At 33.3% G+C, this 25,251-nt stretch overlaps 1 protein-coding gene and 1 pseudogene across 1 annotated transcript; both read left to right on the top strand.

Moving 5' to 3' along the window:
* The first annotated feature begins 1,860 nt into the window (after positions 1–1,860).
* LOC133311043 (transcription factor ORG2-like) lies at positions 1,861–4,203 on the top strand. Its single transcript, XM_061512057.1, has 4 exons — positions 1,861–2,142; positions 2,925–3,281; positions 3,931–3,990; positions 4,105–4,203. The coding sequence occupies exons 1-4, from the start codon at positions 1,861–1,863 to the stop codon at positions 4,201–4,203; spliced, it is 798 nt and encodes a 265-aa protein (XP_061368041.1).
* A 3,061-nt stretch (positions 4,204–7,264) lies between these two features.
* On the top strand, positions 7,265–14,958 carry LOC133311042 (uncharacterized membrane protein At4g09580-like; annotated as a pseudogene).
* The last annotated feature ends 10,293 nt before the right edge of the window (positions 14,959–25,251 follow it).

The following is a 25,251-nucleotide window of genomic DNA, read 5'->3' as shown; positions in this document are numbered from 1 at the left end:
GTTGTTCTATTGTATCAAGATTTGTCTGGTCTACGAGTTGTAGTTCCATGACTTGATATTTATTTATGATATGAGGTTATTCAGTATAGGTATTTATTGCAATTTACATACAGGCCGCTTTTTGAAAAAGAATAAGTAAATCCACTTGGTTAATATGATAAGTTTCATAATTAAAAAAATTTAGTTTCCGCATTTATTTAGTTGCGCTTATTATCATTATATGTTTAATACACTAGGTGCATACGGGGTGTTACACTAATCCCATCCATTTCGGTAAAGGGATCACGTATAAGTTCATGACATCCTTTGAGCAAAGACGATAATTTTTTTATAAAACATTAAGATACAGATACAATAATATTGACGTGGGATTAACCTATATGACAAAATTGTTCCTTTTGTTACAGGTGAAGAACTCAACTCCTGTAAGCTTAATACGATGTGGATTTGGGATTTGAGGAAAAATAAATATAGTGTTTTGAAAATTTGATTTCTCTCTTGCAACATCAATTTTCCAAAATACCTTGTATTTTAATTATATTCTCAAATCTTCAAATGATATTATTTTAAAATTGTAAGAAATAACTTATTTATGGTGATATGAGAAACACTAAACTCAACCTATATTTAATATTACCGTCATCCTCCATGCAGGGCAAACTACTCATTTTTGTAGCTTCAGAAATTTCTTGTCTTCATAAATTATTAGAAATTTACATCTATCATTTAACATGACCACAACAATTTTTTTACACACACAACATTTTGTGGAACCCGCAATTTTTGAAGCAAAAAAAAAAAAAACTCTGACACGCAAAACGAATCTCTATAACATAACACAATCACTTTTCCTATAACATAATTATCATAAAACCCAAATTATTATTATGATGTACTACCTGATATAACTTATAACTAATGGAAACCTGCCTTAAGTGCAAACCATAGACAAGGAAGCGAAATTAAGGCTTTGTAGCCATATGTAATACAATGGCTACAATTAAGTTTTACAAGCAACCACTTGTGATCGATAATTTGCATAGCTAAATATATAATAATTACTCGGTGGGGCCGAAGCATTTCTCATTCAGATGGATGCATATTTGACCGATAAATATTTATATATAACACGATTTTAAATTGAAGTAATAATCATGTTACGATTATTAAAATTAAGAATACAGGTGATGTAATAATCATAATTGTTGTTGCGAGAATCACCAATATTTTAATATTACAACAATCATAATAGACAGCGGCGTCAGTTATAGAAGACTGAAATTTAATATCATGAAACGAAGATATCAAGAAGTTAGGAATATAAATATATTTTATTGAATGTGATTAATTTAATTAGTAATAACTGTACATGCAGTATCATAAAGAGAATAGACGGCAATATAATCTAAAGAAAAAGAAAAAGAAAAACAGTTCACCTTTAAAAAAAGTAAACAAAACCCAAATAAGTAGTTGCGTTCTCGTGCTCTCTCCCATACATAGATAAATAAACAGATACTTGCTACATCACCGACGACGTGCACATGCAATCATGCATGCGCACCTAGCTAATTAATTCTCTAGTGAGAAAATAATTTTATGACCGTGCGTAGCATCCTACTACTTGAAGAATTATTTAATGTCTGACTCAAAAGAAGAAATTATTATTGAATAATATAATGAACGAGAAGAGGGGGGAAAAGCATATAGTTTATTCAATTTTTAACAGCCACTTGCTCAATTTATAAATATGAGCGCTAACATTAAGGAAGATGGTTTGCATATATACATATATATATATATACAAGTCATGATCATCTAATTTCAAAGCAACTTATTCACTGCCTCTAACAAATCCATATGATGCTTGCAATCTCTACTCCTCCTCTATTCTCAAACATGGGCTGGAACTTAGAGGAGGAGCCCTTAAACCATAAAAAGAAGAACTACTATAAAGATACCGTGTCCTCAGAGTACTCAATTTCCCATAAATTCTCTTCACCACAGCCACGGGTTGAGGTTAAAAACTCTACACCATCATCCACCAAGAAGGTTAACCATAATGCTCGAGAACGTGATCGTCGCAAGAAAATCAATAACTTGATTTTTTCACTTCGTTCACTTCTTCCAGTGTCACATCAAAAGGTAGTTTAAGTCCTCTCTTTTACTTCCTCTATTCTTTAATGCTCATGCAAGAAAAATCCTTCTTTAGAATCTTTTGTAAGCAACAACTTCAGGAAATTAGGAATGGTTATCCTTCGCTAATTACATGATTGTTTATAACAGATTATTGTAAACTGGGAAGTCTATTAATCAAAATAATTGGAGAATATTGAGATATATAAAACCATATTAATATGTAGTCTCACCTAACAGCTTAAGCTTTTAGGTTGAATTGATTCTTTACATAGTATCAGAGCCTTGCGTCCCGGGTTCGATCCTCATCGCCCTCCATTTTCTCTTGTGAAATTTTCTTAGCACAATTAGGTGGACCTCCACCCTTCAAGTACAGTGGGCTCTCATGTTAGGGGGCGTGCTCACTAACAGCTTAAGTTTTTGGTCGCACAAGTAGGTGGGTCTGTGCATTTCTCTCGTGTGAAGGGGCGAGTTGAGATATATAAAATTATTAATATAATCTCACCTAACAGCTTAAGCTTTTGGGTTAGAGAATACTAATTATAAGATAAAGTTCTAAAACGCAACCTGATTTATATGTTAATTTGCAAAGTCACGTAGGAAATAAACACTCATTTTAGAGTAATGCAAATGGGATGAAACACCTACTTCAAACAAGGACATGCTAGTACAAGCTTCTTTCAAATTTAATCCTTTACATACATGTGCAAGTTTCAGTGGTAACCCGCAGCTCTTTTAGTTAGAAGCTAAATTATCATCAATAGAGATATGATTCAATTTTAATGTTGCAGAAAAAAATGAGCATTCCGGAAACAATTTCGCGAGTAATAACATACGTACCTGAGTTACAGCAGCATTTGGAAGGACTAATTAAGAAAAAAGAAGAACTTTTATCGAGAATTTCTCAGGAAAGAGATGCAGTGAATAAAGAATTTAAAAGGAAGATTCCCCATCACAATTCTGCTTTTGTAGTTTCAACAACTAGGCTCAATGACAATGAGGCTGCTATTCAGATTTGCTCTCAAGAGGTCAACAAGACTCCACTATCCGATATCTTGCTGATTTCAGAAAATAATGGTCTTTCTCTGCTAAATGCTTCTTCCTCTGAAACCTTCGGAGGGAGGGTCTTCTATAACTTGCATTTCCAGGTATGCTTTATCGTGAATCTTTTTCTTTTGTTAGTGCTGTTGGTTTTTTTTTTTGGGCAATTAAGAGAGAGGGTGATATGAGTCTTACTCTCAATCTTTAGCTATTGATCTATGGACTCACATACCTAATAAATTAAATTAGTTGCATAAAAACAGGATCAGTGACCAACAATATTGATATAACACCCTTACATATACTAATATAAATTTGTCAACTAACTGATAGTGCCTACTATATATGCTTCTGCTGCTGATGGAAAAAAATCTCGTATTAGAGTCTGAGATTCTAACTACACTTTTGTTAATATATACAAAAAAGGAAACCATCTTTTAATAAAATTAATGTTGGTTCCAATTATGAAGATCAAATGACCTTCAGATTATTATTAGTAAGTCAATATATAAACTTTTGTTTATGCAATTTTTCTAGTTAACAAATTTGTATTGGGTCATACTCGAAAGTTTTTTATTATCTATTTCTCTTATTTAAAAAGGAGTATAAGAACTCTCAAAAACTTTTTATGCATTTACGACAAACTTAATATTTAGATACAGTAAAGGAATCAATTCAACCTGTTAAATGAGGTTAGATTAATGATTTTATATATATCAATATGTCTCCTCCCAAGTAAGGTCATTGGACTTGAAGGTGGACAAAACACAAGCCCACCTACCTATGCTAAGAAATTTCATAAAAGAAAGTGGGGTGGTAAAAATCAAACCCATGACCTTGTGATTATTAAAGTTCTGATACCATGTAAAGAACCAATTCAATCTAAAATCTGGAGTGACTTAGATTAATGGTTTTATATATCTCTACCAGATATCTTTTGTTATTTTCATAGGATTTTTTGATGATTTACCCGTGTTTTTCAGACATTGGTATCCCCACTTGATACAGAGTGCTGCAGTGCTAGGATAATGGAGCACTGGAGCGCGAGGTAATGGAATGGTGGACCTGTAATATGCGCACAAGATAGATGATAAAATAGGAACTGTCATACCGCTGTGCAAAAAACTCAAAGCGCTAGAGCACGCAACTCCTCATTAAAGTCTATAAGTAGGGATTCGTATGTCTTAGAATGACATTCAATTTTCATTAGAGTTTCTTCTATATTTTGGAGGAATAATTACTCTCCACGACAGACTCTATCATGTAGCTCATTCTTATTCTCTTTTCTTTGCTATGTCTTCCTTACTCCTTTCAATTAGTCGTAGATGCATCCAATGTGATTTTGTTATGAATTAGTTTTGTTTTCAACTCAATAAAACTATTTTGAGAGTTGCCAGTTAAAAAAATATCAAGGTTCCTTGCGGAACCGGTAGTAGGAAAATTTAAAATTTAAACCAGCTTCGCGGGATGTTAGCTGAACTGATTTTGGGAAGAAAAATGAGTTTCAAAGAAGGTGGGCCGCGGAACTGGCGAAGAAAATAAAGATAAAGATGAAAAACAGTTCCGCAAGGGGTAAGGCAGCATAACCAAACATCTCTTTCATCAGAAAATAAATTCTAAGGCGTACCAAACATGAAAATTGGGATCACAATTCACAAACACCCCAAAGGAGTCAAATAGCCGGGAATCCCTTCAAATTTATGGCCAAAAATTCGGTTGATTGACCATTTTGCCCTTGCTTTTTTTAAAAAATTTATTATTTTACCATTTTTCCTAACTATATATCAATGTATTCTTGACAGTAAGCTACTCCGATAATTAATGGGGTGTTCATCAACCGATCCAAACCGATTTGAATTACGATAATCGAATCGAAAAATTGAAAACTGAATTAACCAAAAATCGAAAAAAAAACCGCAAAATTTAATTGAATTGGATCGATTTTTGAATTGGTTGGTGAAAATCGATCCAATCCAAAACAGTCCAATGATTCTCCGACCTTACCATCTAACAACTTGGGCACTTCCTCAATCATAGCCCAAAAATTATATAGCAAAATTTTAAATCCAAGACCCATTAATCCATCATGTTGGAGAAAGTGAGTTGTGTTTGATCTATGTTATGATTTCTTTTTGTAAAATACATAATATATTTTTATTACATGAGTTATTGTTGTACAACAACTCCTCTATAGGATGAGAATTTGGGTTACTTCATATTTCAGGCAACCATATTATAAATTTTTTGTTGGAGGTACAAAATGGTAATTCAACATTTTGTTGTACAATGCTTAATTGCTCAATAATCATCTTACAAACATTACAAAGTCGATACATACAAAAGATATATTATTTGCACAATAATCATCATACAAATCTTAGGCTTTTCAAAACATCGAAAACCGATCTAATCCAAATCGAATAAAATTGGATTGGATCGGATCATATTTGAAAAAAAAAATTTAAACCGAATAGATGATTACATGATTAAATCGAAGGGATTAAATCAGATGATTTTTGCTTCCAAAACTGATCTAATTTAGATCGCGAGCACCCCTAATAACTAAGCCCACTTATTTAAGTAAATGACTTACTTGATTAACGAGTTATTTACTCGAGAAAATAACTTAATCGAGTCATTGAGATAGTTACTTGAGTAAATCAAGCAAGTGGGCCAGTTACTTGAGTAGATGACTTACTCGAGTAATTGGGTCAGTTACTTAAGTAAACTAGGCAAGTGGGCAACTCAAATTTCGATCCACAAGTATTTTTTATTCAAATCAAGTTCTAATATCTTGTATATGTATAAATGAACTTGGGATGGGTGTTTGTTAATCCAAAATAATCAAGAACAATGTTTATCCAAACTCTTTATATCCAAAAATTGTGTAAACTTTCAAAGGGCATAACTTTTGACTCAGTTGTCCGAATTGATTTTTTTTTATTTCATATAACTCTTCGAGATTTATATAATGGCAAATATCAATGTTGTAAAAATCGAGATCTTAATTAAAATCGGAAGACGATTAAAAAATCGTAAAATGCAAAATCAGAATGTAAAAAAATCGTAAAAAATCATAAAAATGTAAAAGCGTTTGGAATATTATTAGTAAAATTGTTTTGATGAAAAAAATCATAAAAACGTAAAATCGTAGTGATAAATTGAGATTTTATCAATAATGACAAATATCCTTGTCAAATTTTTTTTCTCCAAAAAATGACTTCTTTTATGAGTTTTGGGAATAACAACGTAAATGAGCATAAATCTTTCAAAACAATGTAATATATATATAAATATGTACATAAAATTTAGTTAAGGGTAAAACGAGCTTGGGTGGAAATTGTTACATAGTTATTAAAAAAAGGGTAGCGGGGCCCACTTCAAAAATGCTATAGTGGTATAGCAATATAACCGCTACAACAAAACCGAAAAGAATAAAAAATTACTCAAAATTAAAAAAATTCATTCATAATTAATTTTATTATCACTTTCATTCCAAACAAGGATTCAAAAAATATAACAGATTATACATAAATAAGAATATTCTCTATAATTGTAATATAAAATATAACAAATCACTCATAATATTAATACATTAATAAATTAAAATATTCATATTAATATAATTCTAATGAAGTGGTCTGATCAATAATATATTTAAATTTTTAATGTATTCAATAGTATATATAAAAATAAATTGATAATATGCTCATAATTTTAACAAAAAATATTATACTAATATATATTCGTATTAATAATATGTTCAGATGAATAATATATTCTATAATATACATAAAAATGTATTAATAATATATTCTAAATTTTATTCAATATCAGAAAATAGAATATATTGATATATATATTAATATCAATAATATATTTAAATTAATAAAATATTTTATAATATATTTATATTTATATAAAACATAAAAATAGATTAATATTTAGTCAATATAAATTTAGTAATATATTGATTTTAATCAGAGTTTTCATGTAAAATAATAATATAATAATATTAATAATATACTCGGTATAATAATATAACAGTAAACGTTGGAGTTTTGTTTGTGAGGAAATCAGAAAACAAAGGATGGCTGCAACGTTCCAAAAATATATTAAGGGTCTCCGCCTGCGCCGTCAGAGAGTTTTCGCCACCATGGTAGGCTGGCTGCCTTACTGGAATATTAGTTCGAAGCCAAAAAAAGTATAACAGAGAGATTGAAGGAAGATAATAGAATAGGTTTGTTGGAATATCAATTTCAAAGCCAGAAATGTAGAAAGTGGCCGAGCCAACTCATTCATTGAATTAGGATGAATAAAAATTTCGGTGATGTCGAATATTAAATTTTATTCATAAATTTAGCTACGGTTATTTAATTAGCCATGTTTAAAAAATAACTAATTTTTGAAAATCGACCGGATGGACATAACATCATGGCTCCGCCACTTAATGTAAAACAGAGAGATTGAAGATAGAAAATAAGAGAGAGAAAAGAAAATCAAAAAATGAGTGAGATAGCAAAAAAAAATGACTGACATATAAAAAGTAGAGTAAATATTTTTTTTGGTCTTTAGCCAATTTTACGATGCCCGCTTTAGTCACTAGTAAAAAAAACGCTATTCGTAGTCCCTAAGAAATTCAAAATGGACCTATTTAGTTGAAATCATGGTCCATCACAATTTTAGAAAAGACCTACATAAATCTCTCAAAATGACTAAAATAGATCCACTTTGAATTTTTTGTGGACCATGAATAGTCTTTTTATTTGTTAGGGACTAAAGCGGGTATCGTGAAATTTGCTGAGGACAAAAAATGATATTTATTCTAAAAAGTAACCGAGTGGCAGGAAAGATGAATATTAAAATAAGAGTAGATATCATTTTTGGTCCCTAACAAAAAATACGATCCTCACTTTGGTCCCTTACAAAAAAAATTAGTCTCGAGGTCCCTAAGAAATTCAAAGTGGATTCATTTAGTTGAAATCGCGGTCTCTCATAAATTCAAAAAAAATCCACATTAGTCCCTCAAAAAGACTAAAATTAATCCACTTTGAATTTCATAAGAATGAATTGACTAATTTTTTTTTGTAAATGATTAATGTAAAAATCGTGTTTTTTATTAGGAACGCAAAGGGTATTTACACTTAAAATAATAAGGGTTTAAACTAAAAAGACTTTTGTACCCTTAAAAATAAAATTTCAAACCATTAATACCCCTTGTATTATAACTTTTCTATTTCTCTTTCACATTACCGCGAAATTGCACTGCTATTCATGCTACAAGCTTCCGCAAGTTTATGACTGCTACTGCCGCTACATTAAAGTGTTGCATTGCGTGCAGTTTGTGCGGCTCATAGGTGCTACCCGCTATGGAAGCGTTATTGTGCACAAAAGCGGCGCTTTTTTCATCTATAGATTGTCATCATTGTTTTGGACCCTATGAAGTCCAAATATGTTTATACATCAAATAATAAGCATTGATTAATATAAAGAGTAAATATTTTTTTGCAATATTCATGAAACTCTTTTTAGTCCCTATCAATAAAAAATAGATATATTGGTCCCTTAAATAACAAAAAACAAGTCACGTTCATCCTTATGATAAATCTCGCCCAACGGCCTAACTAACGGTGCACACTTGGCACGTTAGTTTGTTGACGCGGATTTGAGTGGTTGAGACGACGTCGTTTAGGTACCTTTTAATTTTATTTTTTCATTTCTTTCTTCTTCTTTCTTTCTTCTTAACAGACTCAGTGGAACTTCCCCTATTTCCTGGTTTCTGATCTCTTCTGGAACATCAGCAGCATCTCTCTTTCTGGAACAATCTCCCTTGAGCCACTTAAGAAACGTCACCCATTTCCTGGGTTCATGTCATTGTTTGCTGGAGCACTCTTTGGAGTCTTCAAAGGCGTGGCTCTGGTTGTACATGTTCACTGTCACAGCAGGAGCTTCTTCATGCTTTTTTCCTTTCAAAGCTGTTTGGAAGACCTCTTCTCTCCTCTCTTTGGCCAGACAAGTTGAAATTCTTTCAAGATCAGGTTTATTTCAACTTTCAACTTCTTCCACCATATGGGATTTTGATAGATTGTACAAGAGGAAATTGTTTCCATTAATTCTATGTCTGTCAAATGAATATAGATACAAGTTAAATAGGACGAGGCCATGTAGACCGTTCCGAATGACAGCAACTAATTCCTAAATATATGCAACAGCTAATACATCAGATAACCAATCGTGCTAGTAAAAGGTAACCTAACAAACTAAGGTAACAGCCAATTAATAACAACTAATCTACAACAAACAGATCATATCGAATCTTCTATTCCAACACTCCCCCTCAAGTTGGAGCATGAAGACATGAAATGCCTAACTTGGGAAGGAAAGCCAGAAAAGAAGCACGTCCAAGTGCCTTGGTGAAAATATCTGCCAGTTGGAACGGAGACCGAACAAATTGAGTACGGATAGTCTTGGATAATAACCGTTCCCGGACAAAGTGACAGTCAATTTCAATGTGTTTGGTGCGCTCATGAAACACAGGGTTGGCAGCAATGTGGAGAGCTGTTTGATTGTCACAACACAACTCCATCGGATCATCATGAAAAATACGAAGTGATGCAAGAAAGGATTTCAACCACACTAATTCAGCCGTGGTGGTTGCCATGGAACGGTATTCAGCTTCTGCTGAGGAACGTGAAATGGTAAGCTGCTTCTTTGTTTTCCAAGAAATAGGTGAATTGCCAAGCATAATAAAGAACCCGGAAACGGACCGACGAGTGAGAGGGCAGCTGGCCCAGTCGGAATCACAAAAGGCATGAATTTTGAGATCACTCGTGGAAGGAAGGAGGATACCTTGGCCAGGATTCATTTTGAGGTAGCGTAATACCCTGATAGCAGCTTCATAATGCACTTCTTTAGGAGCTTGCAAGAACTGGGAGAGAATATGCACGGCATAACTTAAATCAGGACGAGTGATTGTAAGATAGACAAGTTTACCCACAATGCGTCTATAACATCCTGGATCACCATAGTCAGGACCGTCATCTAAAGCCAAACGGTGATTTTGTTCAATTGGAAACTGAACTGGTTTACAATCCAACAAACCAGTTTCTTTGAGAATATCCAACGCATATTTACGTTGACACAAGAAAATTCCATCATTATTGCGAGCAACCTCAATGCCTAAAAAATACTTCAACAGACCCAAATCCTTAATTTTGAAACATTTGTTAAGATAATCTTTAACCTCTTGACATGCCTGTGAGTCATTCCCTGCCAACACCAAATCGTCAACATAGATCAAAATGGCTAAGAAACAAGAACCACGCTGTAAAGTGAATAAAGTATGATCCGCTCCAGATTGAAGAAAACCATATTGGAGAAGAGAAGTGTTGGGTTTTGCAAACCAATTTCTGGGAGACTGCCGCAAACCATATAAAGACTTTTGTAGACGACAAACTTTTCATCCTTGCCCTTGATTAAAGCCAGTGGGGATGCGCATGTAGACTTCTTCATCAAGATCTCCGTTAAGGAACGCATTATGAACATCCATTTGATGTAAGAACCAACCTTTTGCTGCTGCAACCGAGAGTAAAGTTCTAACGCTCACCATTTTTGCAACTGGAGCATATGTTTCGGTGAAATCTTCGCCTGGTATTTGGTGATTGCCTGCGATGACCAAGCGTGCTTTGTAACGCTCGATGCTTCCATTGGAGTGATATTTAATTTTATAGACCCATTTACATGGGAGAGCATGCTTCCCAGCTGGTAACTCAGTAACAACCCATGTATGATTCTCTTCTAGGGCTTGGATTTCTTGTGCCATGGCCTTACGCCATTCGGCATTTGCCATAGCGTCTTTAAAGGAGCGAGGTTCAGTGCCTGTGTCAATAGCAGCAACAAACATGCGATGTTGGGAAGAAAATCTGTTAGTGGTTACATAATTGGCAATAGGGTATCGCATACCTGAGGTAGAGATGGAAGAGGTGAGAGCAGGAGGTGGTGTATGTGTTGTGAGCATATGACAGGTGTAGTCCTGCAAGTAGGATGGTTGCCGTCGTGTGCGTGCTGGACGTTGGGACGCAAGTGGAGTTGTTGCCTCACGTGGACCCCCCAAATCGCAACTGGGCTCCGCGGTGCTGTGTACGAGAGTAGGTGCGGGATCTGGATTCCCTTGCACAGGATCAGGCGGTGATGCAGGATGCTCAAGTTGCTCAGGACTGCAGTCGGTGGCCCTACGCGGGGAACTCCCCCTGGCTTTGTGCTGTGCGTCAGACCTGGGTGCTGGATGACCAGGGTCACATGTGGACAAGTCAGCCGAATCTACTGGAATAAAAGTGGGCAATAAAGGAGGCGATGTAGGTGATTCTGCCGCAACAAAGGGAAACTCCTCCTCATGGAAGCTAACATCTCTTGAAACGAAAAATTCCTCAGTGTCAAGATCATAAACCTTCCAACCTTTCTAGCCATGAGGATAACCGATAAACATGCATCTTCTAGATCGTGAGCTGAATTTGTTGGCTGGTTTTGGTTGTGCCACCATATAACATAAGCAACCAAATACCTTCAAGTACCCATAGTCAACCGTGTAGCCATGTAGAATCTCGTGGGGGGTCTTGCCATTAAGCACCTTGGTTGGGGTCCGATTAATTATGTGGGCAGTAGCCATGACACTTTCCCCCCAGAATTTAATAGGCAAGTTAGCTTGAAATAAAAGTGCTCTGGACACATTTAAAATATGCCGGTGTTTTCGTTCTACTCGTCCATTTTGTTGTGGCGTATGGACACATGATTTCTGATGAAACACACCATGTTCAGTGAATAAATCAGCCATCTTATGAGAAGTAAATTCCGTGCCATTATCTGTCCGAACAGACTTAACAGTTGTATTAAATTGATTTTGCACCATTAGAAGGAATTTGCGCAAAAATAAATATGTTGCACTTTTATCATTCATTAAGCAAACACATACAGCACGACTAAAGTCATCAACTATGGTCAAAAAATAATAAGCACCCGAAGAAGAGGGAGTTCGATAAGGACCCCATATATCACAAAGAATCAAATCAAATATTTTATTGCTTTTTCGATCACAAATAGGAAAGGAGGATCGAATTTGTTTGGCACGATAACAGATATCGCAAGCCTTTTTATTCATACTGCAAAATTGAAAACCACCAGAAAAAGAAAGCATAGAAAGTGCTTCAGATGATGCGTGTCCCAACCGCTTGTGCCAAAGTTCTTGTGAATCAGTGGACCGAGTTGTGAAGGCTGCAACTTGGCTTGGTCTCAACACATACACACCATCCGTTAGATCACCCAATCCCTTGTGGTCCTGTAACACACAACAATCACGATTAAACACGACATCAACATTTTGCTGTCTAATCAGTTGAGAAACTGATATCAGATTACACTTTAAATTAGGAACAAACAGAACATTGGACAAAGAAAAATTGTCAAGTAAAACCGATCCTTGTTGCTTTGCATAAGTGACAGCTCCATTTGGTAGAGCTATGGACAAAGGCTCAATTGGTGTAATATTTGTAAAGAAGTTCAAGACTCCTGACATGTGGCGTGATGCCCCACTATCTACAAGCCAATGTGAATTTTTACCAATTAATTTGTCCTTCGATTGTGAAGGCTAATCAACCAGTGTGAGTAGTTTTGTTACTACATCCGGTGTCAAAACAGAAAAGGCATTTGCGTGTTCAGATGAATCCTCCGTTTGTGCTGCGTTTGCAGCAAAAGACTTTGCATGGGAACCTCCCTGTGTGTTGCGCCATCCCCCTTGTGAGTTACCCCTGTAACCACCAAAGCGGCCACGACCTCGCCCCCTGCCACCGTCGCGGCTGAAAGCTTCACGCCCTTTGCCTTCGTCACGACCAGGGTATCTGAATGCTTGCCAACAACGCGAGGACTCGTGATTATGTCTGCCACAATGGATGCATGGAGGACGATCAGCAAATCGGTCCTTGGCAGGTGCAGATGCTTGGACTGCATTTCCAACTTCATCAGTTCGAGGAGTCTGATTTCGAGTGATGGCCCTGTGAGTCTCTTCTTGGGTCACACTGGCATACACCTTGTTCATCGTTGGGAGAGGTGAATTGTTGAGGATTTGAGACCGCAAATTACCATAGACATCATCCAGACCCATAAGGAACTGGTATACCTGATCATGTTCCCTCTCTTCTTCAACTGCCTTTGCATAGGCGCAGTTTGCTCCACACTGACAGTGCGTATGAGTTCTGCTGCTGGCGAGCTCATCCCAGACAGCACGTAACTGCATGTAGTATTCTGCAATAGTGGTACCATGCTGCTTTATGGTAGCCAAACTAGCCTTGAGTTGGTATTGACGAGTAAAATTTTCTACAGAGTACCGTTCCTTCAGATCGTTCCAGAGGTCTTTTACCTCATCAAAGCACTTAATGAAAGGTTGCAATTTCTGATCGATGGTATTGTGTATCCATCCGTTGATCATGGAATTACACATCTCCCAAGCGCGCCACTCCTCTGCTTGCGCTTTGTCAGGTTTCTTAATGGATCCATCAATGAATCCCAACTTGTTTTTCGACTTGAGGGCATTTTTCATTAGTTTTGCCCAATTCTCATAGTTTGCTTCCCCTCTCAACGTAACATTTGTCAAGAGAATACCAGGATTGTCTGATCTGGCGAGATAGAAATGGGAACTCGGGTCTGTGGGTTTCGTTCCACTAGTCATCGTGGAGGAAGGATACAATCTGCTCACAGCTTTCAGAGTTGTGCACGTCTGCGGAAGTGTTTAGGAAAGTCATCTGATACCATGATAGATTGTACAAGAGGAAATTGTTTCCATTAATTCTATGTCTGTCAAATGAATATAGATACAAGTTAAATAGGACGAGGCCATGTAGACCGTTCCGAATGACAGCAACTAATTCCTAAATATATGCAACAACTAATACATCAGATAACCAATCGTGCTAGTAAAAGGTAACCTAACAAACTAAGGTAACAGCCAATTAATAACAATTAATCTACAACAAACAGATCATATCGAATCTTCTATTCCAACAGATTTAATCCAATCTACACATGGAAATAAATTTGTACTTTTTACTTCTAAATGGCTAAAAGAAGAAAATGTCTATTGAACTACATGCTTTTTTTGAGACTGACTCCAACCTTGCCCAACACATTTATTTATTTTGCTTCACCAATCGTGGATGTGCCTTATCATATTTTCTACCTTGGAACTGTTATTGGACTCATCCCTACTGCTTATGTCACTGTCAGGGTATGTAGCTATCAAAACTATTATTATTATTTGTAGTTCAGATTTTAGCAATTTGTAAGATCATCGAATGCTGGAAATTTGAGTCAAGAACTTTCAGTGTTATCGTATGATAACAACAAAAGTAATACTTTCAATTGGAAATTGAAATAAAGAAGTTCACATTGTACTTTAGTTTATTGTAAATATTCCACATGTTGGCTAATTTCCTTTACCCTTCCCTTCTGCAAAGGATTTTTATTATAAGTTTTTGTCTTTTAATTATTAAACTATCTTAACATTAATCATAAGAATTTTAAATATCATTGTGCTTGGGTTTATGAGTTACTTTGTTTTCTTACTTAGGCTGGGTTAGCTCTTGGAGATTTGCAATCTGTGGGGGATCTCTACGATTTCATCTCAATTGCTACGTTGTTCCTCATAGGTATTGTTTCAGTTACACCCACACTAATGAGCAAGAGCGACTCATAGCATTTCAGAAGCCAAGGATCTTGGGAATGAGGCCCTTTTCTCCTCAAAGCTAATACCAGTTCAATATTTTTACATATGTCCACACAAAATTTTTTGCAATGTGGTTCTCTGCTAATGGATTTATTGCGCAGTGCTACTGTAATACAAGACAATATATGATTCATGGGCTCTATGCAAGTGGCAAGAAATGATGTTTGGCTGAAATATTTATGTACATTGTTCATATGTATACAGTATGCGCTTATTGACTAGTAGTTGCTTTATCATGTTTTTTTCGTGCACAATACTATAGTCAAAATGCTTTCCTGTCAGTTAGATAGATTATCAGTTATACTTAAACATTGTTGTTGTATAAAAGTCTTGCAGAGAATGAGTTAAGAAATACAATTAAACCATTCATATAACATCAGATTTGGTTGTGCGCAAACCCTGATAAGATGCATTAGTTTTTTGTTTGACATGTTATTTACTGTTTGAAGGTGATCGTGAAGCCACAACCAACTTCTTTGCAAGGTTTGTCTTTTTAGATGGGGTGGCATCCGCTTTGGCATTATAGATTCTCAACTCTCGGTCTCGAAGCTTCAAGCTCTGTTTCTTAACAACAAAATTAGCAGCTTCCTGCTTTTACAAGACACAACTTTAATACCCTCCCTGTCTTTCTTTACAAAGCCATCATAGGATTAAAGAACCCATTTGATTGTGCTGTTTGTTTGTGTGAATTTGAACCAGACGACAAGCTCAGGTTGTTGCCAAAATGTAGCCATGCTTTTCACATGGAGTGTATTGACACCTGGCTCTTGTCCTCTTTGTAGAGCTAGCTTGCTCCCTGACTTCTCTTCAAACAACACTTGTTCTCCCATTGTTCTTGTTCTTGAGTCTGGGAGTGAGAGCTCAAGGGAGTTTGTTCCAGAAAGAGATGCTGCTGCTTTTCCAGAAAGAGATCAGAAACCAGGAAATGGGTTAAGTTCCAGTGAGTCTGTTAAGAAGAAAGAAAGAAGAAGAAGAAGAAAGAAAGGAAAAAAAAATTTCAAAGGTACCTAAACGACGTCGTCTCAACCTCCACGGTGGACCACTCAAATTCGCGTCAGCAAACTAACGTGCCAAGTGTGCACCATTAGTTGGGCCGTTAGGTGAGATTTATCAGAAGGATGAACATGGCCTGTTTTTTGTTATTTAAGCGACCAATATGTCCCTTTTTATTGCTAGAAACTAAAAGGGGCTTCGTGAATATTTCTAGAGACTAAAAAAGATATTTACTCTAATATAAATTGAACCGAATTTAACAAGTCTTTGAAAATCAACATAAAATCATATTTTGACACCTTGAATTGAATAAGGACTGCCCTCAATTGTAAAAGACCTCAAGTATTCATCCCAAGTCCATTGATTCATGTATAAGATATTCAAACTTGATTTGAATAAAAAATATTTATAGATCTAAATTTGAGTTGACAATTTAACTAGTTTACTCGAGTAACTAGCCCAAATACTCGAGTACTTGGTGATCAACGTAGTTAATCAGGGATATATAGTTTTAATAAAAGGTTATAATTAATATATAGCTTAAAAAGGGGACAAAATTATAAAAAAATTTAAAAATAGAGGCACAATTGTCAATCACCCCAAAAAAATTCAGCAAATCAGGTTAAAGAGGTTATGAGTCCTAGCGGATCAAGTAGCCTAAGTAGCAACAAGCAAGGGTCCAACACCCAATAAGGGTTTCCCCAAACCGAACAGAGCCTGTATGGCCCGCGTTTCTTCCAAACAAGCTAAGCCCATATTTTAAAGAATCACTACTTGGCCAGGATAAGGAATTGAAGAAATGTCAATGAATGACGAGAGAGAATAAAACTACGAGATTTGGTGATGAGTACAAAGGTCAGTGGGCCTTCAACACAGAATTTGAAATACTTTCAAAACCCAAGAGGTGGGGTTGTAGTTAGCGCTTACACCAATAAACCTCCTAATATTTGGTGGGTCTGGATGAAATTTCCAAGATAGTTAATGGGGTTTATCTACCTAACGTTTTTGTCTAAGTCCTGGGGCTTTATGTATTTGTTGGTTTATATGTAATACAATATTATATTGAACTGTAGGGTGCTTTAGGGGGTAAGGATTAATTTCCTAACTTTGTTCAGAGATTTGGTTGGAAGATACTAGATTTATTTGGTGGTATTGGTTGAGACTCACATATGTGGTCCTAGGATTAGTTATGCAATTAAGATGAGTTTTGATAGTGATGGATACCATTTGGAGGACAGATTGGGCCATGCGAGAGGAATTTGATGTACGTTCGATGAAGATATAATCTCTTACGTCATATGTGATTTGTTCCTCAAAATAGAATAATCTGGTGCTTCATTTTTTGTTTTTTACTAATCGCTCATATTATTCTTCAACATGTATGATGGTTGGTTTCACAGTCATTGATCAATGTTAGTGATAAGGAATAGTTTGCTCGTCTTTTTGTTCTTTTGATATCCATTACTTTTTTTTTTTGGTAGACTGTTAGTTATGAAGATTGAATTTTATTTTTATTATAAGGTTAGAATATGCTACAAGACTTAAAGGTGGACAGCTTTACATCATTTCAAAAGAAAGCAACTCCTAATTATATGAGTAAGATGCTAGTTGTGTGCTTAAAAGTTGTGAATATAATCTTGCATATAATATATTATTTATTTTGACGAAGAAAAGAAAAGGGATAGGGATGAATTCTTTAAATTATTAGAATATTTTTCGAATATACTCATTTATAGAAAAGGATTTTTAAAAAATTTAAACAAGTTAAATGATTTTCATTAAACAAATTGTAATAAGTTATAAGTTAAAAAAAAAAAAAAAAACTGTTACGCTTCATGATATACCTATTTACTTTCTAAACGGTAATTGAATTATTGTGGATTAAGAGCTAGTTTGTATTTCTCAAGGGATGTAGTATGTCGATACGAAGGTGTTTAAAGAAGTACTAGTATAAATCAAAGCTCAAAAAGAATTACTAGAGATACTATCACAAATATGGTTGCGAAGAGGGGGATTCAGTGTAGACTATAGTAACTTTAAAGTCTAATGAAGTAACAACTCATAAAAGTATTGAATATTGACTGTATCCATTGTTGGAGAGCCAAAAATTGCATAAAGGACTTAATATTCTCTAATGATGATAAGAGAGAGAAATGTAAACCAAGTCATTTATTGCCTCCAATATTGTAGTGAGGCATTGTCTTACTGTTGAGTATAAGATGGTGAGCTGTGTCAGGAAAAGGAAGTTCTCTATAATGAAATTTGTGTACTCACCTAAGGGGGAGGGGATAATATTCAACAAGGCCGTTAGGTAACTGGTCAATAAACCCCGTGTGTGTAGGGTGGTAAGAATTGTAATATTTTTTATGGGCTTTATTAGTCTTCTTTCACATAAGATAATTATTTTATGTTGTACAGAGAAAATGGATGAATCTCACAATTACACAATTACAAGACAAAAGAAAAAAAAGAAAAAAAGGTAGAGTGCGAAAATTAAAGTGAAAGAGCATGAGATAAGTTACCTTACGTATAAAAGAGTAACATTTCTCATTTTTTTATATATGAAATACTCGTAATAACTATTGTTTAACAATATTATATCAAATAATATTCTTTGTATGAGATTAATCCTGCATCATCATTTTGTAACCGTTTACGGGAAATTTTAAGGAAATTTAACCTCCACAAATTAAGTGGAATTAAAAAAAATCGTATGGATAGATAGATATACAGGGAGAGAATGCCACTTCACTAGACAGAGCAGCAGAACAGAGGCAATATCATATGGCTGTCTTTGACTTTTGAATGCACCAGTACTCGTAATAGCAAGAGCTTCTGACCCACGAAAGTGCTTAGACAGAGAAAGATGCATTGCATGTTGCAAGGAAAATGTCTACGTATACATGCCTATGGCTTTGACTTTGATTGTTGTTGTTTTTTTTAATCCTTGTGACTTTTGTTACCGGGTTCCTACTTTTATTAAGTACTAGGAAAATATCTCTAGTTTGACACCCACACAGGACAACACACGTAGACACTGACGCTTGCTTCTTTTCGGTGTAGTGTTTGCTCAGATGTGGCCATAAATTGAAGAGTTGTTGCTATTTGCAAGACTTCAAACCCATAATTGCTTAGCTCATTTGGTACGCAAAAGTGTAAATTAATTGAGTTCTTCTTTTAATTTTAAATATAAGAGTTTTAGGTGGTTTTAAACTACATCTTTCTTATATTTAAAGTTTAAACTTCCAACCACTTATAGGAGCCAGCTTACATATTTACCTCATCATCCTGTAGTTCTTCTCATTCTATGAAGTAATTAAAATAAAATAGACTTGGTTTAATCACATAAACCCGTTATTGATTTCATAAAACAAATCTCCCAAACCTCCTTAATTACTTATGTGAAGTTCAATTATTTATCACCGTTCGAGTCAAACCTAATATCTCAACCTGTTCCCTAGTAAGAGGAATCGAATCCCAATGAGTTAATATTGGCTTTAGGTTATTGGTCGGCTTGTTTTTCGCGAGTTATAATATTATAGAGTAGTGTTTATATATGGTCAACTTTATGCCTAACAAATTATTTATTATTAAATTTTACAATATAAAGATATTTTTTAAATTAGATTTCACATAATATATATATATATAATTGCGGATAAAATTTATATAATATATTATTCATTTTTCGTTCGTACTAGATTCCAAGTATGAAATTTGTGCCCTACATATATGTTCTATCCCAATCAAAAGTTAGGTAATAATTGATTCTACAAGATCTCAATTAAGACAAGTTTTAAATATTAATTCTTATTGCAATTAATTTTAAATTAATTACTTTTAATGAATAAGAAATTTGATTTTGAAATTATGTGTCGTTTCTTCACCAAACGGACATGTTGTTTCACTATTGTTTGAATTGTACCCTTACGCTTTTTTTATAAATAAATGGAAAATCAGATTTTTCATACATAAGTTTTTCCCTATTACTTTTTGTACATTCTTTATATTTGTATTCTTCTACTCCAGTGCGATTGATCAGACATATGTTGAGTTTAATGAAATTACTTTATATGGAAGTGTTGCCATAAGAACAAAGATAATCTGTTCTATCCTTTGAGACAATTGTCCACTAATATAGGTACCACAGAGAAGACAAACTCGTCTTGAGGACACAATATCTAATATTGTGCTCGGATTTTCTCTTCATACATTCATATATTTTCATATGGTTTTAACTTTATGTTATTGCATGTTTCAATTTTTTATGTGTATTTCATTAAACAGTAAAAAATATTGTTGAAGAGATTTCTTCAACACTGATTAACCTCTCAATAATTATTTAACATCACTTTTTTAACAATTCTAAGCAATACATATTAGCTTATTAAAAGTTCATGTACATACAAAATTGTATTTTCTTTTGATCATGGGATTAGATTTCAAGCATTTTGTTCTATGTTTTTTTATCCTTTTCAGTTGATAATAATCTTGGTTCAACAGATAAAGTGATTAATTTCTTTATGGGCTTGAGTGTAGTGCGGAGGTGTGTGCTTAAAATTACTTGAGAAAAAACCTTTTTTAATTGATGCAAAATTAGCCCAAAAATGTCCTTATCTTAAAAAAAAAAATGAAATTACACTTAATGAAAAAAATTGAATAAGCCGAAAGCGCACTAATGTTAATTGATAATTTGATATCTTAAAAATTATATACAACAGAATCAGCTAATTAAACCAAATGATACTTTATGGAATTTTTAACTAAGCTGAAAGAAGAAGCGCACAAAGAATAATTGAGTCTCAAAATTTATATACAACAATAATACAATATCAGATAATTACAAGAAAATACAACAAAATGGGTCTTATGTATTAAATTAGAGTACGTTCTCAAAAGAGTGATTTAACTTTTTCATTTATTTTTTCTTGAAAAATGACACGCATGATTCTTAATTTTTTTCTAATTCAAAATCTTTTGAATTGATTATACGTATATTCTTTACAATTTAAATATTTTTTTAATCTATATTTTACATATTATTTTAAAATAATTAGGCATTTCTTTCTCATAAATTTGAACGTTTTCTTAAAATATTTTTTTCATTTAATCTATAGTTTTAAAAGTTTACATAAATTTAAAAAGAGTAAATATCCTCTTTGGTCCTTAGCAAATTTCACGATACCCGCTTTAGTCCTTAACAAATAAAAAGGCTATTCGTAGTACCTAAAAAATTTAAAATGGACCCATTTAGTTGAAATCGTGATCCCTCATAAATTCAAAAAAGGCCCACATTAGTCCCTCAAAAGAACTAAAATGGGTCCACTTTAAATTTTTTAGGCACCATGAATAATCTTTTTATTTGTTAAGAATTAAAACACATATCGTGAAATTTGCTAAGGACCGAAAAGAGTATTTACTTATTTAAAAATATGCCATCCAATAATACACACAATTGACAATACTTGCTAGATAGATTCATGTATCTCCGGCAACCACTTGAGGCATGCTTGAGAATTCATGTACCGACGGGTCTCAGCATGCTTACAAACTAATCCTGCCGTCCATTTGAAAAGTAACACTAACGAGGAAAAGCTTAGTACAAAATTTTATATTTGAATCCCATGCCTCGAGAGACCAAATCTATACGTACAATTATTTATGCTACTTTTAGCACCTTTTTTTTTTTGGTTTTTTTTTTTTTTTTGTGGGGAGGATAATTTTCTATAGGAGACAAAAAAAAAAATCATTACTTGGTACAAAAAACTAAGTAAAATTTAATCAAAACTAAATTGAATGAGATAAATGCCTCTAACATAAAAATTTAAGATTTTCACTTAAAAATTTAACTTATTTCATTTACCAAATTTTTTTTTAAACTTATTTCACATTAATTCTAAGATTTTCAAAAGCCAACACCAAATTCTTTGAATATTAGTTTTATTCATAATTTCACTTTTTTGGCATTAGTTTCTAAATTCTTAATATCCAGCACAAAGTTCCAAAAAAATTAGTTTATTAAGTTATTAATTCCCTGGATTAAGTTGAGTTGGTTTTCATTAATGAAAGTGCGTGCCATGTTCAGCTGCAGATATTAGGTGACGCATCAATTCGAGGATGTTAAATTGCAAAATTTTTGTTCCCTCTTAACAAAAATGAACCTAACTTAACCTAGACATCAACTTGTTTAGTACAGTAGTAGAACAATTAGTTTGTGGAAATGCTTCGTATTTTCATTTTTTTATTAATAATAAAACACCACCTTTTTCAATTTATTTCTTGTTTGTAAAGATTATGTACAGGAAATGGTGAAAAAAAGGCTTGTACAATTTTTTAAAAAAAGGAAAATAAATTGAGAATACGGTAATATTTATATAGTTACTGATAAAAATAAATAAATAAAATTAAATATACGAAAGAGTATACTTGTTAATTTTATTAGGCTATGAAAACTTCCTTGTTAATAACTTAAGGGCCTGTTTGGAGTACTTGATAAAGAAGGTAGGATAAAATAACTTATCATATTCTACTTTTATCTCTTGTTTGGTGGGTCATCAGGATATGATTAGTTTATCCTATTGTTTCATTTTATCCTATCCAATACATGATTTCTTATCCTATGTGGGGAGCTAAGTTAGGATTCGACAGGATAGGAAATTAATATTAGATACCTAATATATTCCCACGTTACTCAATATATCCCCACGCTACCCAATATATTTATATTTATTGCATTATATTTTGTTTTTTCTCTCTCCTTTCTCCTTTTACATAATCTTATCATATTGCTAATCAGGTGCTCATCAAACACAAGATATGATATAGGTTTATCGGCCTCATATCATATCATACCCTTATCATATCCTGTCCACCAAACAAGCACTAAATCTTTGAGTATAATACTTCGCTGTCGTGTTGTAAACATTGTTGCAAGGAGGAAATTAAATTTGATTGTGTATTCAAGTTAGGATTTGCAACAATTTTATTTACAATATATGTGGTCAGTGGATACAGTAACCAGCCAATCCCTCTCATTATCCTTCCTGCTCCTAATAGAATTCGATCTAAGACCTTCAAAATAGACTACTACATGCCTAACTGTTGTGGCGTCTCAAAGATATTTCCTCCTTAAGTGCTCCTTGTGAAAAAATGGTTCAATGTAACTATGCTTTATATACCTAGCCCATTATTCTTAGGAACGTTGAGTTGAATGCAAAGAAATAATGCAATGTAACTTCACTATAACTTCCTCTGCACATTCACTGCATACATATTAAATCTATGGAAGGAAGCAAAAGCTTCTGAGTAACCGATGTTTTGTGTATTTGACATGAACAATATTCAATGAACAAGTAAAGACAGTGCTCTAGCTTTTCACCTTTGCGGAATCATTTAGTATAATTAAAACCAAATATTGAATCATATCTGATCACTTTTTCAATTGATAAGACCAAAGGCAACAACTCTTAATAATAATACTAATAAAATAATAATAATAATCAAATATACTTGAGATATCGATCCTAGGGTAAGAAGACTCTTTTCATTTGCTATGGAAAATAATGGTAGGGTCATGTCTGGAACGAGTCAATAAGCAAAACAAGAAAGAACCATTGCTGCCTAACAAGTTGATTTAATTATATTGTGGCATACCTCAAAACTTGAAAGAACTAAATTACGTATGTGTTTGTACCAGAAGCAAGATATATATGTTAACTTTGGGTCTTGTGGTAAATAAAGTTTTGAAGCATGCATGAATCTTGACAGACATTTTCTTTTCTGGAAACATAAGAAACATGCGTGCATTACACCCATGATGATATTGTTGGAGTATATCATTAGAAAATTGAAAGTTAGAGCTATTGAATTTTCATATATGCACTTGGGATTTTGGTCAAGCAAAAGCTTTTGGTTGAATGGAAGGATTAGCTTTTAAGTGTCCAAGCGGGAAACCGAATGATGATTTCTCTTCAATTTTTATCGCCTTAATTAAGGCACTTTTATAGCTAAGTTTGCACTTTTATTACAAAAAAAAGGTATTTTTTTTTTTTTTGGTGTGGGCCTAAAGGTATTTTTTATTACACAGCATATACCCTTTTTGGATCTATTTTAGTAAGTTTCATATATAAAAGAAAGTGGAGGGGCAGTTTATCTATCTAGTTATCTATAATATAAAAAAAAAATTACTGCTATTGTCACACAATAACACTTGAATTTGTTTTTTTTTTTCATTTTAAGTTAATAACTATTTTTTTGGCTTTTGAATTTTATTTTTTTTAATTTGTGTCTTCAATATTATTATTTTTAATATTTTATTTTTTAAAAATAGCAATCAAAGTGTATTTGTTTTTCATAAATTAAGAAAGATATGTATTTTATTATAAAATAAGCTATTAAAATGCCTCGAAAATTCTATTTTATTACATATCCATAATTATTTCAATATTAATCTTGCAAGCTCTAATGATAAAAATATTTGAATAGACTTGTGAAAAATGAAATGAGAATATACAATTTGAAACATGCAAAAGTTAATGTGTCCATTTCACATAGAGCTGTCAAAAAGGGCTCAAGCCCTAGGGCCAGCCCATTTAGCTCAATGTTAAGTCTTAGAAAATTTTAGCCCTCTATGTAATAGGGTCATTTTAATCTCATCCTCTTAACGCCCTCTCATTAGGGTTAGGTTGGGGTTGGCTCGCGGGCTACAATATTCAACCTAATTTATATAATATAAATTATTTTTAAATGTGACATATCTATCCTTAGCATTAAAATGTGAAAATTACATAAATATGAATCATTTTTAAATGTGACATTATTAGAAAAGTGTCAAATACTGACAGAATTTATCGATGAAAAATATTTCGTCTAAAATAGTGACGAAATTTTTGACAAAAATCACATTACGTCAAAAATAGAGAGGAAACAAGTGACATAAATTCTTGACGAAAAATATTTTCCTTTAAATTTTTAACGAAACACATTTCCATTGAAATTTTTTTGTACAAAATTTTGACGAAAAATATTTCTGAAAAATATTTTGACGGAAAAAAAAAATTCGTCAAAATTCTTTATAGAATCTAAATTTCGTTAAAAGTTTTCGATGAAAATATCTTCGTCATATTTTTTGACAAAAAAAATTTAGTCGAAATTTTCTACGAAACACATTTGCATTGAAAATTTTTGACAAAAATATTTTCGACAAATTTTTTGATAAAAAATATTTCTTTCAAAATTTTCAACGAAACACATTTCCGTTAAAATCGACGGAAATTATTTCTGTAAAAAAAGTTGACGAAAAACATTTCGACGAA

This window comes from Gastrolobium bilobum, unplaced genomic scaffold (genome assembly GCF_033153095.1).
Source record: "Gastrolobium bilobum isolate Gb01-03AN ecotype WA unplaced genomic scaffold, APGP_CSIRO_Gbil_v1 utg12942, whole genome shotgun sequence".
NCBI lineage: Eukaryota > Viridiplantae > Streptophyta > Magnoliopsida > Fabales > Fabaceae > Gastrolobium > Gastrolobium bilobum.
Note: the sequence above shows the minus strand (reverse complement) of the source record. Positions and strands in the feature narration are given on the sequence as shown.